The 15,967-nt window shown below is 40.2% G+C and overlaps 1 protein-coding gene across 1 annotated transcript; it reads left to right on the top strand.

The window, feature by feature from the left end:
* The first annotated feature begins 675 nt into the window (after positions 1 to 675).
* On the top strand, positions 676 to 15,157 carry LOC148089687 (sarcoplasmic/endoplasmic reticulum calcium ATPase 2). The gene is made up of 24 exons (XM_087809242.1): positions 676 to 972; positions 2,082 to 2,201; positions 2,453 to 2,470; positions 2,554 to 2,636; positions 2,697 to 2,801; positions 3,067 to 3,205; positions 5,719 to 5,885; positions 6,227 to 6,382; positions 6,453 to 6,594; positions 8,011 to 8,177; positions 8,280 to 8,368; positions 8,460 to 8,562; positions 8,655 to 8,786; positions 8,926 to 9,051; positions 9,110 to 9,331; positions 9,964 to 10,075; positions 10,151 to 10,380; positions 10,455 to 10,675; positions 11,635 to 11,837; positions 11,906 to 11,991; positions 12,171 to 12,304; positions 12,367 to 12,484; positions 13,380 to 13,514; positions 13,592 to 15,157. The coding sequence occupies exons 2-24, from the start codon at positions 2,084 to 2,086 to the stop codon at positions 13,772 to 13,774; spliced, it is 3,189 nt and encodes a 1,062-aa protein (XP_087665368.1). The 5' UTR covers positions 676 to 972; positions 2,082 to 2,083; the 3' UTR covers positions 13,775 to 15,157.
* The last annotated feature ends 810 nt before the right edge of the window (positions 15,158 to 15,967 follow it).

Raw genomic sequence — 15,967 nt, forward strand, 5'->3', positions numbered from 1 at the left:
TATTTTTATTTTTATATAATTACATTCACCCCTACCACTAAACAATACACTAAAGAATGCCTTCTGTTTGACACGTTGTAGTCCAAATATTTCTGCAATGAAATGATCTCGATCAAATTGTTTTTGATCATTCAAAATCAATATCTTAAAATAAAAAGGTGTTTTCATCTAACTTGGTTCTTCGTCGAACAGCATCCGAAGCAACTCATTGGCTGTCATGCGCATCCGTCAAGTGTCTGAGGTCGTATGGTTCAGATATTGGCCAGTTGTGGGTCAAACCCTCGCGCTCATTGGTTATCGTGACCATCAATCAAACTCCTGCTCTTCCCATTGGTCGCCGACTGATCTGTTCGGCGCACGACACCAAAGTACTGTTAATCACGTTCATGCCGGGGCAGATGCGTCAAGTGACGTAACAACAAAGCATCAACCGAAGAATATGAATTTCAAAATAAAACACAACGTTTGCAATACACGAATACAGCTCGTAAATTTACATTATCATGAACGTATTAATGCATCAGTGTTTCTTTGTGTGTGTGATACGTCGTGTAGATGTCATATCTACTGGATTCAAAGGATAGATTCAATTCACAAGCTTTTACTTTAGTGGAAAGACAGGAAACGAGTCACCGAATTAAAACGACTTGATCAATTGTAACCCGTTATGCTTAATATCAACCTCTATACTTCGCATATGACTATAAAATGCCGTAAGGGTAGGATTTACAATAATTTTAAGGCTATTCAACTAAACCAAGCTTTACTTTAGTTATTTTATTTTTTTAATCGTCGACGGGATTTTCACAAAAATAATTTTAAAACGCATAAAAGGCTTTTGAACCTCATCAGAACTAGACGTAAACCTACGTGTAGTTTTTGAAAGCAGGAGTTCTTGAGAATCCTCTGGACCACATGCTAGTCCGCCTTGGAGCGACGACTCTTGCTATCAGTCCATAAACGACCTTTCTGGTGAGTGTCATCTCTGGAGGATTAACAGACTGTCCGCGAACAGGTGATTCTAGCTACAAGCTAATGCTCGTTAGCATTATTTTTTAATGTCGTCTGGACACATTCAAGGTAACAATGTTAAATATCTGACAAGATTTAGTGTCTCGAGCATCACTAACAGAAAAGCCTCAGCTCGCTGTCAACAAACACACTCGCCCTGTTATTGACATGTATTCCATGTATTTATACCTCGAGAGGTCAGCATTGGAAACAGACATTTTGCATATTAAAATGACAAGAACCAGGAAATAATTCCTGTCCTTCCATCTAATTATTAAATCCTCAAACCTCATGCTCACGAGACGTTCTCTGTCCAGAGGGAGTTTTTCAATCGAGATAGTTCATTGATTCCCACTTTCAGTTTAATCCAATGGCAGCCAAATAATGATATGAATCGTATCAACAAGAGGAAAGGAATATAACTTTTTTGACCGTAAAAATCTAAATCTCATCCTTTACGTAACAGAACCCTCTTCACAAGACCAGTCTGGACTCCATCCTATTAAATATACATTTGAGAACACTTAGTAGAGACCACAAGGTCAACCTCCAACACCCATTGATCCTGATCGGGATTGGACGTTTCCCCGCTTTGATGGAAGTCTTTCAGGAATTGGGTTGGTCTAGATCCTCCAGTTTTAAAATAGTTTCACGTGTGTTTTGTGATTTAATTGATATCATACACATTTTCTCCTAGAAGGAACAATGGACAATGCTTAAGATCAGTGTAAAGTCAACTTTAAAAGAGCCTCTTTTGGGCTTTTGTTTAAATCTGGCCATTAATGATCTATTTGTTTAATATTCTAGCCACTGTCAGACTTATAAAACACATGCATTTAATTAGAAACTTGTTATGTAGACATGGACAATGACATCTAAACAACCATTCTTAAATCAACCTGCAAGTTTATCTTTTATATACAGGTTTTTATGGTAGTGCAGTGGATATCAGTGTTCATACCCTTCATGTCCTCTCATAAGTCGCCTGCTTTCTCTGCCGCACATTTGCAAATGAACATGACATATTGTGTTTGTAATAAACTGGCATTATTGTTCCGTTCCTTCATCAGTGATGGATAATGCTCACACCAAGACAGTTGAGGAGGTTCTTGCCTTCTTTGGCGTCAATGAGTCGACCGGTCTGAGCTGTGAGCAGCTGAAGAAGAACAAGGAAAAATGGGGAACAAATGGTAGAGACGCATGTTAACACTGAAGTCTGTTTTTATGTTCCTCCTAACCCAATCTTTCATGCTACCACTGTACATAAAGTACCTTACAGAATAACCTTCACAGTTCCCTTTAGGTGCTATAATAAAAACAGTATATTTTGCTCTGATAGTTTTATGTCTCAGAAGTAAATCATACACACTCTTGCTGTTCTATACAAGACGCTCTGCTGTGACAAATGAGTAACTAGATGTTGCATTTTTCTGTTTTTCAGAGCTGCCGGCTGAAGAGGGTGAGACGTTATTCCCAGCATTAAATAAATGAGACTTGTGCTTTCATTTCACTTCTACTGTTTTTTTTACTTTCTTCATCCAGGAAAGTCTCTGTGGGAACTAGTCCTAGAACAGTTTGAGGACCTGTTGGTTCGAATCCTGCTGCTAGCGGCATGCATCTCCTTTGTAAGTACAAGATGGTGATGAATATTTGTGGAACTTTTTAAATATCTTTTTGTCTGGCAGACTCTGGCTTGGTTCGAAGAGGGGGAGGGTACGATCACAGCATTTGTGGAACCCTTTGTCATCCTCCTCATTCTCATTGCCAACGCCATTGTCGGAGTGTGGCAGGTGAGCAGATTTATTTGTGTGTTTGTGGCCCTTATGACTTGGGATGGGGGACCAATACAATAATAATAACCGGACCAAAAGAAATCCACACAAAAATAAAAACCTAGCAAAAATACTACTGTTGAATCATCACAAGTCTGGTTCACTAGAAAAAGTTTTGAAGCAAAATGTGTTGCTTTTTTATACGACAAAGATGTTTTTAATGAAGATATTTCGTGTTTATTTACCAGTATCTGTACTTGCTAATTACTGTTGTTGCGCGAAGGAACGTAATGCGGAGAATGCGATCGAGGCCCTGAAGGAGTACGAGCCGGAGATGGGTAAAGTCTACCGTCAAGACAAGAAGAGCGTTCAGAGAGTCCGAGCGAGAGACATCGTTCCTGGAGACATTGTAGAAGTGGCCGGTAGGTTGGAGACCATTCCAAGTTTTATTGTTGTGCTCATGGAAACACGTTTTACTGAGCATTGGTTACACACACCTCCTCTGAAGCTTGACAAACAAGGGAATGTTTTACCAAGAAGGATTCCGTCGATTGAGGGTCATGGATCGGTCTGCGCTGCATACTTTTGTTTGCTGGCACTGGATGTGCATTCTAGCACTGAAGGCGGTGCCTCTGGTTCTCATCATAGTCTGTACTTTGAAAAAGTCATTCAAAACACAAGATCGGGGAAAGTCATACATTTCTAGTACACAACAAAGAGACTGGTGCTTTTGTTGAATTTAAAAGAGACTTGAAGAAATGTAAATTCCAACAGATTATCTTTGGCCTCATAAGTAAATGATTCAATTCTCTTGATGCCCGTCTCTGCTATTTCAGGCAACTCGGAAAAAGGAAACGAGGTTATGAGTGTTTGTGTGGGTGGATGTGATCCAGTGCCCTTCTCCTCGTAGATTCTCCAAGAGCATGGGATCTGTGTGACCTAAATCTCACCAGAGGGACCACACAATTGAAAGGAAACTATTTTAAGGCTTGTGTCGTGAGAGATAATTCAAATACATTTGCTATTTTCTTCAGAGGCAGACTCAGTTTTTTTTTTTAAATACTGAATCGTACTAAACATGTTTTCTAACTACCTTCCTTCCTAATATCACAAGACAAAATAAATTGACTAAAAGTTTAACCACATGCCGCTTTGCAAGTGCAGACTGGTCCGACCACTGGTTGACCTCTGCGTTGTGTTAACTTTATTGATGACACCGGAAGGTCGTTGAAACGTTTTATTTATACCTGCACATGGAAATATAAACGTTCAGGAAAGAAAAGTAGTTCCCTTGCAGCGACGCATGACTATGGCACATTACACTGTAGTGTAAAGGAAATGTTATTCTCTGTGTTATCTTGACCTTTTAAGTATATATTTTGTTGAGTATTGTTTTGATTGTTTAAGCGCTTTGTGACCCTGGTCTGGAATAGCGCTCTATAAATATAAATTACTTACTTACTTGCATGACAAATCACTACAAGTTTTACAAGTAAGAAATGATATCGATAATAAACCCAAAAATCGAAATGTACCTGCTAATGGAAATATAACACTTTCAGAAGAGGAAAGTAGTTCATACACGTCACTAAAATACAATAAATAACAACATGCAATGTCACTATGTGTTTTAGGTGTATAAGCCATATTTATCAACTCTACCTTTGGCATGCCACGTGTCCTCTCATAAGGCTTCTTATAAAGGGGCCTTTCCATAGAGGGCGCTGTGTTTGTGTGCAAGTAAGTAAGTAAATAAGTAATTTATATTTATATAGCACTTTTCCAGACCAGGGTCACAAAGCGCTTAAACAATCAAAACGATACTCGATAAAATATATACTTTAAAGGTCAAGATAAAACTGATAACACAACAGGAGTTCCAGAAAATCAAGGAAAAGCCTGAACAAATAAGAATGTCTTAAGATGTTTCTTGAAAGAGTCAGTAGACACCAACAAGCGCAAAGAGAGAGGAAGATCGTTCCAAAGCTTAGGAGCAACAGTCTGGAAGGATTTCTCTCCTCTGGTCCTGAAGCGTGTTCAGGAACCATCAATAGATTCTGATCCACAGACCTCAGAGCCCGAGCTGGGGTCTAAGGCTGGATCAGATCACTGATGGAAGGTCTGACCATGAAAAGATCTGAAAGTAAGAACCAGAATTTTAAAATTGATCCTGAAAGAAATTGGAAGCCAGTGAAGAGTTTAAAGGATCAGAGAAATGTGAGTTCTTCTACTTGAGCAGGTCAGAATTCTCACTTTAGAGTTCTGAATCAACTGCAGGCGAGACGGATCCTTCTTGTTAAGACATGAAAACAGACTGTTACAATAGTCACACAAAAGCATGGATTACAATCTCCAGATCATGTTGTGACAACATTTTCCTAAGTTTAGAGATTGTTCTCAGTTGAAGGAAACTATACATTGTCATTGTATCTGTAACAAAAACTCAAAAGATTGAATGATGAATCAACAACATTTTCAAGATAAGTTTACAATGGCCCATAGGAAAGACGTTAACTGATGTTCTGTATTTAAGAAGGTTTTTGAATTATTTGCGTCCACTTGTTGGGCTTCTAACTGCTGGAGCTCACTGCTAACGGCAGAACTAGGGCTTGTGAGATGAGGTTACCATCACCCTGGTTTAATTCCCACCCATTGTTGGGTCCAAGAACGTTGACAATATACTGTTTGTACTTATGGAAGTTGTTTGATTTACTTGACTGTTTTATATTTTCAATGAAGTCATGTGAGATAACTTAACTGTTGATCAATTTAAAGACGGCTTTTAGGTTTTTACTTGTTTAACCCAAAATTAAGTAAAGAATGCGTTCTCTACTTGAGTCTTCTAATACTTTGAACCGTTTGATTTTCCTAAATACAACCTTTCAACCAAAAAAACAAACATAATTTGATCAGTTGTATTCTTCTCTCTTCTAAGTGGGTGATAAAGTTCCAGCAGACATTAGACTGACCTCCATCTGCTCCACCACGCTCAGAGTGGACCAGTCCATTCTGACGGGAGAGTCGGTCTCTATTCTGAAGCACACTGACCCCGTTCCAGATCCCCGGGCGGTCAACCAGGACAAAAAGAACATGCTTTTCTCCGTGAGTGTAGCCAACTCTTGGGCATATTTTGTATCCTGTCATTTCATCTAATGTCAAAGTGAAAACCATGACCTATAGGGGATCATCAATGGTACCGTGAAGGCATCTATAGAACCTGAGCACCCTGAGTCGAACGCCTACTGTGTGTGTTAGAATGAAACCTCAAAGGCTGACAGTCATAGATCGACGACCATTGATGTTTTATTTAGTAAAGCGAACACGGTGTCAAATTTTACTGCCTATAACTGAACATGGTTTAACATTTTTTGAAAAGGTGTCTTTGGTTATTTGGCGAATAATTTTTTTTTTTTTTAATTATGATTACCCACCAATTTTACCAGGGGACCAACATTGCAGCCGGAAGAGCCATCGGGGTCGCAGTGGCAACGGGCGTGCAGACTGAGATCGGCAAAATCCGAGACGAGATGGCCGCCACTGAACCCGAGCGCACACCTCTGCAACAGAAACTCGACCAGTTTGGGGAACAGCTCTCCAAGGTGAACGCAGCCCCGGACATCGGGGTAAGAAATGTCCAACTTGCCGTTGAATTTCCTCGTCTTTCTCCAGGTGATAAGTGTCATCTGTGTGGCAGTGTGGGCCATCAATGTCGGCCACTTTAATGACCCGGTTCATGGAGGCAGCTGGCTGCGAGGAGCCGTTTACTATTTCAAGATCGCTGTGGCGCTGGCGGTCGCTGCTATACCTGAAGGTACAACTGTCCTGTCCACTCGCTTTTACATCAAACCATGGGATTAATGTATGTCAGCGGACGTGGATTTCTCTCCACGACCCTCCCTGGACTCTGCTACCAACACTGAGTCTGGTTTTGTTCAAGGTTTCTGCCCTCTAAAAGGAAGTTTTTCCTCGCCACTGTCACGCAGTGATAGACTTTCTTATGATTTTACACTTTAACTAAAATTTAATTTAATTTATTGAAATTAGAGGAATATAATTTTATATTATATTGTTTATATTTAGTGATATAGTGATATTTAATAGAAAAAAAAACCTTTGAAGTAAATTATAGTTGCCTGAGGGTTGGTGATGCCAGCATTAAACTATTTGGAACATAAATACATGCAGAAAAAGTCAGTCGAAAGTTCACTGAGAGGGGGTGGGACAGTGTTCAGTGCGAGTCAGGAAAAGTAAGAAAATGAGTCAAATTGTAATTTAATTTGAGTTCAGGAACGGTTCATTAAACTCTATACATAACTGGGGTGATAAAAGGGTCACAGGTAGGGGTTTTTCTTGAATTCCTCGAACTCCTGTGTTGTTCTCAGTATTATCTTGATCTTTAAAGTATGTAATTTTTTGAGTATTGTTTTGATTGTTTAAGCGCTTTGTGACCCTGGTCTCGAAAAGCGCTATATAAATAAATATTACTTACTTACTTACTTACTTACCAATAAAATATATATAACAATATAACTATGTATTGCAATATTTATATTCCTGATACTGTATTAATGTTAAATATATATTGTATGTATTTTAACTTTGCATTTTATATAGCATTTTTATTTTAATTCAATGCCATTTTATGGTTAGTGTGTAACAGTGTGTGTATAAAAGACAATCACTTGATGTTTTATTTTACAATTAACACTCATTGTTCACAGCATTATTTCATTTCTGTGCTGCAATTAAACCTCAGACCACTACTTGGCAACATTCGTCATTTCCTCTGTGACAAAGTAACAACAAAACCACTGAAAGGGCAGCGATGAGTGAAAAAGAAAGGAAACACCAGAGTACTGCGGCTTTTAAAGCTGATGTTTGGACTCATTTTAAAACAAAGTTTAAAGTTAAATTAAACACTGACGGATACTGGATATTACATGTTGCTCCAGATTGTTTGAGATGTAAATGCACTCCATTGTTAGTATAAGTTTGCATTTTAAATATTTCCCATTTGATTAGAGAAAGTATTTGTTCATTTCTTTGTTGTAAAAGCCAGAGGAAGTGTTCTTTAAAAGAGACGACATATCGTTGTTACTACAGTATCTCAATATATTGTATTATCACACATCTATCTATGTATTGTGATGCGTATCGTTTCGCCAATTCTTGCCAATACCCAGCCCTAGTCACAGGTATACATACTTGGTCGTGCTCGTCTACTCAGGTCTACCGGCGGTGATCACAACCTGTCTGGCGTTGGGAACCAGGAGAATGGCTCGTAAGAACGCCATCGTTCGCAGCCTGCCGTCAGTGGAGACGCTCGGCTGTACTTCGGTCATCTGTTCCGACAAAACCGGAACCCTGACCACCAACCAGATGTCCGTATGCAGGGTACGTTTCTATAGAAGCTATTCAGGATTGTTTAACTAAACACTAACTGATTTAAAGTAACAAAGCTAATCAGCAAGTGTGTTATGGTTTGTGTTTGTGTAGCTGTTTGTGGTAGACAGTGTGTCCCAGGACCGGTGCAGCCTGAATGAATTCACAGTGACCGGATCTACTTACGCCCCTGAAGGGGAAGTGTGAGTGACAGTAACCCACTAACCGCTAACATGCAAGAGTGACAAGCATCACATTGATTTTGCTGACATGTCTTTTTCTTTTTTTCTCCAGCTACAAAGATGGCGCCAACATTAAGTCCAGCCGCTATGAGAGTTTGGTGGAGTTGGCCACCATCTGTGCCTTGTGCAATGACTCGTCACTGGACTTCAACGAGGTAAGCCACGTTAATAACTGGTGGCTGCGACTCACAGCAGGATCTTAGGAAGCGTGTCGAAGTTTTAATCTCGCTATCCATGTATGTTCCAGGCAAAGGGTGTGTATGAAAAGGTCGGGGAAGCTACGGAGACCGCCCTCTGCTGTCTGGTGGAGAAAATGAACGTGTTTGACACAAACCTGCGAGGGCTCGTCCCGGCCGAGAGAGCGACGGCGTGCTGTTCTGTAAGTGTGTGAAGATAGAATATACCTACATATATAGTACATCGCCCCGCAGGCTTGTCCCCCAGAAGTACTTGGATTGAGGGATGATGAAGCCCGAGAAGAAGGAAGCAAAAGTCTTATCCCTTCTGCCTGTTTCCAGGTGATCAAACAACTGATGAAGAAGGAGCTCACGCTCGAGTTTTCAAGAGACAGAAAGTCCATGTCCGTGTTCTGCACGTCTAATAAACTCACCCGATCTTCCACTGGAGCAAAGATGTTTATCAAGGTCAGTAAACCACCGAGTATTTTTCCACCTTCTTCCGTCATCATCCTTCTGTCTGCAGGGAGCTCCGGAGAGCGTGTTGGAGCGCTGCAATTACATCAGGGTCGGTAGCTCTGCCCGGGTACCCATGAGCCCCGTCACCAGAGAGCAGCTGCTGGCCACCGTGCGAGAGTGGGGGTCAGGCAGGGACACGCTGAGATGCCTCGCCATGGCCACCAGAGACTCGCCACCGAACATCAGCAGCCTTAACCTCGAGAACTCCGCTGCCTTTTGCGACTACGAGGTGATGGCAATTGAGCTTCGGATGAATAAACACACGTCAATCAGGCCGAAAATGTAGTTAAAACTTAATTCTGGATCAACCATCTGCTTCTCTGGAAAATCAAAAAATACACGAAACAGACGGGATTCACCTGCAAGTGTGTCGGGCGTTTCACAAGTTTCTCAATAAAAATGAACGCCCGACTCGCTGTTACAATCTGCTTCACACAGCTGAGTTCACTGAGAGGGAGTGAGACGAAGATCAGTGTAGTAGAGAGTGTTGACAGTGAGAAAGTGAGTCAGAAAGATGTTTTACTTCGAGAAGATGTTCATTGACTGAAAATATAATTTATTTTCATGTCCTCCCACAGCAGCTTAAAACACCAAAAAGACACTGACGCGCAGAAATGACCATTTGTGAATGTCTGTTATTCTACTAATGTTATATTGTATTTATTTAGAATTTTTTTAATTTGCACAGTGTCATTTCCCTTTTATACTTACTTTTAATGACTTGGTAATTAACTGTGACAAAAGTATTGCTACGTTTTTGTATTTTTCTACAGCCATAGAATCAAAATGTTCCCAAGATACAACTAAATCATTTTTTGTTTTTTAAAAAGTTGAACAAGTCTTGTTTCTTTTGTCGGTCAGGTGGACTTGACTTTCGTGGGGTGTGTCGGAATGTTGGACCCACCGAGGAAAGAAGTGCTGAGTGCCGTACGGATGTGTCGGCAGGCAGGCATTCGTGTCATCATGATCACTGGTAACCTGTTGCATCTCTACTGAATGCCACTGAATCTGATACTCTTTTTGTTTTCATGAACGCGTTCATCCTCAGGTGACAACAAGGGCACAGCTCTGTCCATCTGTCGGAGGGTCGGAATCATCACCGAGCAGGAGGAGCAGGACGGCACCAACAGCGCCCTGACCGGGCGGGAGTTCGACGAGTTGCCGCCTCAACTCCAGAGGCAGGCCTGTCAGACCGCCCGCTGCTTCGCCCGAGTGGAGCCGGCGCACAAGAGCCGCATCGTGGAGTACCTGCAGAGCCTGAGTGACATCACTGCCATGGTGAGAGAAATTACCTTTGACACACACACACACACAGGCATGTTGTGTGATCACTCTGAACCTTCTCGGGTCAGACCGGCGACGGAGTGAACGATGCACCGGCGCTGAAGAAGGCGGAGATCGGCATCGCCATGGGCAGCGGCACGGCGGTCGCCAAGTCCGCGTCGGAGATGATCCTCGCCGACGACAACTTCTCCACCATCGTGGCGGCCGTGGAAGAAGGCCGAGCGATCTACAACAACATGAAGCAGTTCATCAGATACCTGATCTCGTCTAACATCGGAGAAGTGGTCTGGTCAGTACGCTAGTTTTTATGTCATCCATCATCGGAATATGTCGTTCAATGTTTGCTTAGTTGTTCGCACCGATCATTCAGGGCTTACTGAGAAGTACTGTGTTAGTCTTGAGACATCTGGAGGTGAATCTGGTCTGTGTTTGAGCCGGGCTACTGCTCAGTGACTTTTATATATATATTGTATATAAGCTGAAGATGGTGTTTGGAATTTTCCATCTTACCTTCTTGGTAAAAGTTTGTTCTTTCATCTTCGATTATATGTCACTTCGATCTTAATTTTAACATCATTGTAGGTACCAACATTGTTTCTTTTTATGGATCTATTAAAGGGTTAGTCGACCCAAAATTCAAACTTCACTAATTTTCTACTCTGGTTTGACGATAGATAGATGGATACCAGGAGTACTTTTTTTTATATCTCTTGTTATTCTTTAAACGTCTGCTACAAACAATCTTAAAAAAATAGAGTTGTTTAAGTTTCTGCTGTCAAGCTTCAACACAAAATGGACGTTTCAGGCGAGCTTTATGGAGATATTTTGATGTTTTTAAGTGTCTTTTGGGACAAAGATAAAGATGAAGACAACTGAGCTCCAGTCGCTACATTAAAATAAACAAACATTTTTGTCTTTAACTCTAAAAAGAATAGATTACACCCAATCTTAGTCTACATTAGGGTGAGTAGAAAACTGAGTTGAGTGAACTATTACTTTAAGTGAGTTTTAGTGATGATGACGACGATGGTTGATCGGCGTATCTGTGTTTCTTGTTCAAGGGACGGATGAAACATGAATTTTATTTATGTAGATCATCTTCAGTCTTGAGCTGGGTGGTCTCTCGACTTAATAATAATCTATCTACGGTCATTTTCACTTGTAGTCATGAGCTCAGGGGAGTTAAACGCACAGCAAGACCACAAACCAGAGTTTTTTTTTGATCGGAAAATATTTTTCCCGCTTCAGCATTTTCCTCACCGCGGCCCTCGGGATGCCGGAAGCTCTGATCCCAGTCCAGCTGCTGTGGGTCAACCTGGTCACCGACGGTTTTCCCGCGACCGCCCTGGGTTTCAACCCCCCCGACCTGGATATCATGTCCCGCCCGCCTCGCTCCCCCAAGGAGCCCCTCATCTCTCGCTGGCTGTTCTGTCGCTACCTCATCATCGGCTGTCAGTAGGAAAAAAAAACGCAACGACGACCTCGTCGTGAAGGTGAAACACGTCTGTTCTGTCTCCAGGTTACGTCGGAGCCGCGACCGTCGGCGCCGCCGCCTGGTGGTTCATGGCGGCCCATGATGGACCCAAACTCAACTTCTATCAACTGGTACCGTTAACAACTACATCACATTGTTTATTTTTTTTAATATTCAAAGAATTTTTCCTTCAGTTCTCCAGGATAATTCTTGTAAAAATGTGTCAATTTCTGTGAAGTTTGATGCGATGAGATGCTCCAGTGTTGTGGTTCAAAGTTTGAAACCGGGCCTCGTTCTCTCTCTCACACAGTCCCACTACCTCCAGTGCGGTGAAGGCCATGCGGAGTTCGCTGGCGTGCAGTGTTCGGTCTTCGAGTCTCCCTATCCCATGACCATGGCGCTGTCCGTGCTGGTCACCATAGAGATGTGCAACGCCTTGAACAGGTACCGGCTTCCTTCGCCCAGAGAGCTCTTGACGTGTTTGTAATCACGGCCTTTGACCCCAGTCTGTCCGAGAACCAGTCGCTGCTGAAAATGCCCCCGTGGTCAAACCAGTGGCTCGTTGGCGCCATCTGTCTTTCAATGGCACTTCATTTCATCATTCTTTACGTCGACCCGCTGCCGGTGAGTGTGATTTAATCTTGCATGGATTTCATCTTTTGCCACAAGTTACTCCTACATCAGCTTGTATAGTTCATGGCTATAGCAGACCAAAAACTCCGGGCTCGAGCCCCTACTTATTGTCATTCTATGAAGTTAAAAAGGGGTTTTTAAGTCCCTTCACATACCGTAACATGAGATCTGTATTCTTAATATTAACTTGCATTGACATAACTACATATTCATACTTGTATTCCACAAGGTACGCATGCATAATTGAAAACAAAAAACAAACGTTGTCTATTTATAGCGCTTTGTGACCCTGGTCTAGAAAGGCGCTATATAAATAGAGATTATTATTATTATTATTATTATTATTATTATTATTATTATATTTTCTAAGATCTCATGTTACTGGTATGTGGGACTTAAGCACCTGTTTTACCTTCATACATTTTCGATGTGATTCTTTTTTCATCTTATTATGATGCAGCTATATATATATATATATATATATATATATATATATATATATATATATATATATTTTTTTTATAAAATAAATTATTTTGAGGAATAATTTTACCGTAAAGAATAGCTTCTAGTTTTTTTCGTTAATGTTCTCTTTTAATTGAGTTTTATCCTAAATAATTTCATACAACAGTATTTTGTTAGACGAGAAGAGAGATTTCGCATTTTGTTTTGTTCAAAATCCGAATTACTGACTAGTATTTGGAACTTATAAATATAATGTATGTAATTCTCAATTATGACAAACTAGAAAAGTTTTTTTTTATATATTCTTAGGTTTTATTTCTTTACTTTTTAAAACCTATTATATACGCAAGTCCATGATTGTGAAGCCTCAATAGAGGGAACTTGTGATGCAGTTTTCTGAACCCTGTTGTGGTCTCTGCAGATGATCTTCCAGATCCGTCCTCTGTCATGGCCTCAGTGGGTGGTGGTCCTAAAGCTATCTCTTCCCGTCATTCTCATGGACGAGGCGCTGAAGTTCGTGGCCCGCAATTACATCGAGCCTGGAAGTCAGATGCTGGTCAGCCCTTTTTATTCGTCTCTGTCGCTTCCTTTCCATCTGCTCCAGTGTTTAAACTTGTCTCTGATTGAATCCAGAGCTTGGAAGAGGAGGCGGAGCTCCAGAGGAGAAGCGCCGGCGCCGGACTGTTCCACGCGCTGACCTCCAAGTTGTGCCATTCGTTCAGGGGCGTGTCCTGGTCTTTCGTGTTCATCTCGGCGCCGTTGGTGCTTTGGATTTTCAGTCTGGACTCTGACATCACCAACATCTTCTGGGAGTGAGAGGTGATCGCAAGAATGAGGAAATCGATGCAAGTGTTAGCAGGACGTGACAATCAAAGGGAGAGGTTTTGGTTCATTTAGAAGAGTTTTTGAAGCAGTTTTTTTATTTGAAGGTCTTAAAAAATAACACTTTCTTGATTATTTTTTTTTTACGTTTTAAGAATCAACATCATGAATAATGCAGAAAAGTAAAACAATAAGAAAACAGAGAAGTCTTAAGCAAGAGTAGACAAATAATACGCATAGAGAGATTAAATGTTACAATAAAAGATAATTCAACGTTGACAGATGGGTGAGATTTGTGCCAAAAGGTGAAAATTCTTACGATGGCAGAACATTAACGTATAAATCCTTATGAATATTCCTGCAGTTTATATATAAATATATATTGTCTTGGTTGACCTTTAATGTCACAGTTCAAAACTAGAAAAACAATCAAAAAGTGTGTAGCAAAAGATGTGTTTGGAATAGAAAGTATATCGGTAATAATTTTAAGTTAACGAAAAAATATATTAAGACAAGATGTAGTGATTACTCAAGAAATAGATAGTGGTGAAAGTAAATGAATAATGCAGTTAAATTGCACTAGAACTCGTTACATTTCCAGTTAATAGCCGTCACCGGCTCATTCAACCAATTACGTTTTGGGAAGCAGCTTTTTGTTGCCCGATCGGTATTTATATAAGAATAAAAAATGTGATTAGTGTATTAGAAAAATATTATTTATCATCCCTAATTATATTTATTAATTTATTTCAATGGTGTCAAACAAAATGACTCTAGTGTGTCTCACACATTTTACTCAGACCTAAATGTTGAGCTTTGCATTGGAAATGTTGCAACGAATAATATAAATAAATAATATATATTAAAGGAAGGTCAAATACTCAAGAAACTCTGATTAATTCCTCAACATGTTTTATTTGTGTTTTCTTAAAATGACTTTCCAGTGTCACGTTTTCTGATCGTAACTATTTTCTCATTTAAGCTATTAAGCCTGGATACTTTTCATTGAACCTTTTTTTTTTTTTTCTTCATTCACTACAACTTGTATCTTTTTCTGCCTTTTATTGCGGTATTTAACAGTGAAACCTGAAAAAACTTTTAGACGAAACTTCAACTGCCTTTTTTGTTGGAACAAAGTTAGCTAGCAAGTAAAAGATCATGAATTTTCCTATTTATTTAGCTTTTTGTGTTTTCAAATAATAGCCAATGTATGTTTTATACAACTCTCTTTTTTGGTCATCTGTGAGATTGTTGTAATGTAAATATAAACTGTCATGTTTTACTCGCACTTAACTTTTTTTTTATCACAATGACCTTGTTTTCTTTACTGCTGAAGCTGTTATTGGGAATGGTGATGCAAAATAAAACTGGCTATTGGTGAAATATCTTGTGGTTATTTTTTTAAAGAATGTTTATTTCATCGTCACCGGGAATAAGTTACTACTAACGACTACCAATTTACTTGGAGGTAAATGGTCTTTTCTTGACTGCAATTCAATCTATAAAAACTTGAAAATTGTGCACAATTTTCATCTGTCATTATTTCTGTATTAAAAGTGGTTAACTAGATGTGAAAATGTTAAATGGTTGTTGGTTCACTTCCAGGTCAGGAGGGAGTCAACCCGTGACCTTTTTGCGTGGAGTGTGTATGTTCTCCCTGTGTTGCGTGGGTTTACTCCGGGCACTCCGGTTTCCTCCCACAGTCCAAAAACATACAGAGTTGAATTGAGAAAATTGAAGAAATTGTCCGTAGATATGAGTGTGGGTGAATGGTTGTGTCTTTGTGTGCTCTTCAACAAACTGGCGTCCTGTCCAGGGTGTCCCCCGCCTCTGGCTCGAAGAAACTTGGATAGGGCCGCAACCACCCCATAATAATTATGAATGAATATGTGATGTTTACAAAATAAAAATGAGTATTCAAAAACAGTTTACGAGGCGTCAATTTACCGATCTCTATGTGCCAAACGGTGTGTTTGACGATTGCAATATATCTTTGAGGTTAAATCCTAATAACCTGTCCTTCAACATCAGTGTTACTTTTACTGGAAGTCTATGTATCATTGTTTTGTCCTAAACTCATCTTAAACACTGGCGTATTCTCAGATCAACATGAATATTAACTGGCTATGCAGCGAGAATTCTGACCCGCTCAAGTAGAAGAACTCACATTTCTCCGGTCCTTAAAAC

This window comes from Callionymus lyra, chromosome 1 (assembly GCF_982586985.1).
Source record: "Callionymus lyra chromosome 1, fCalLyr1.hap1.1, whole genome shotgun sequence".
In the NCBI taxonomy this organism is placed as follows: Eukaryota; Metazoa; Chordata; class Actinopteri; order Syngnathiformes; family Callionymidae; genus Callionymus; species Callionymus lyra.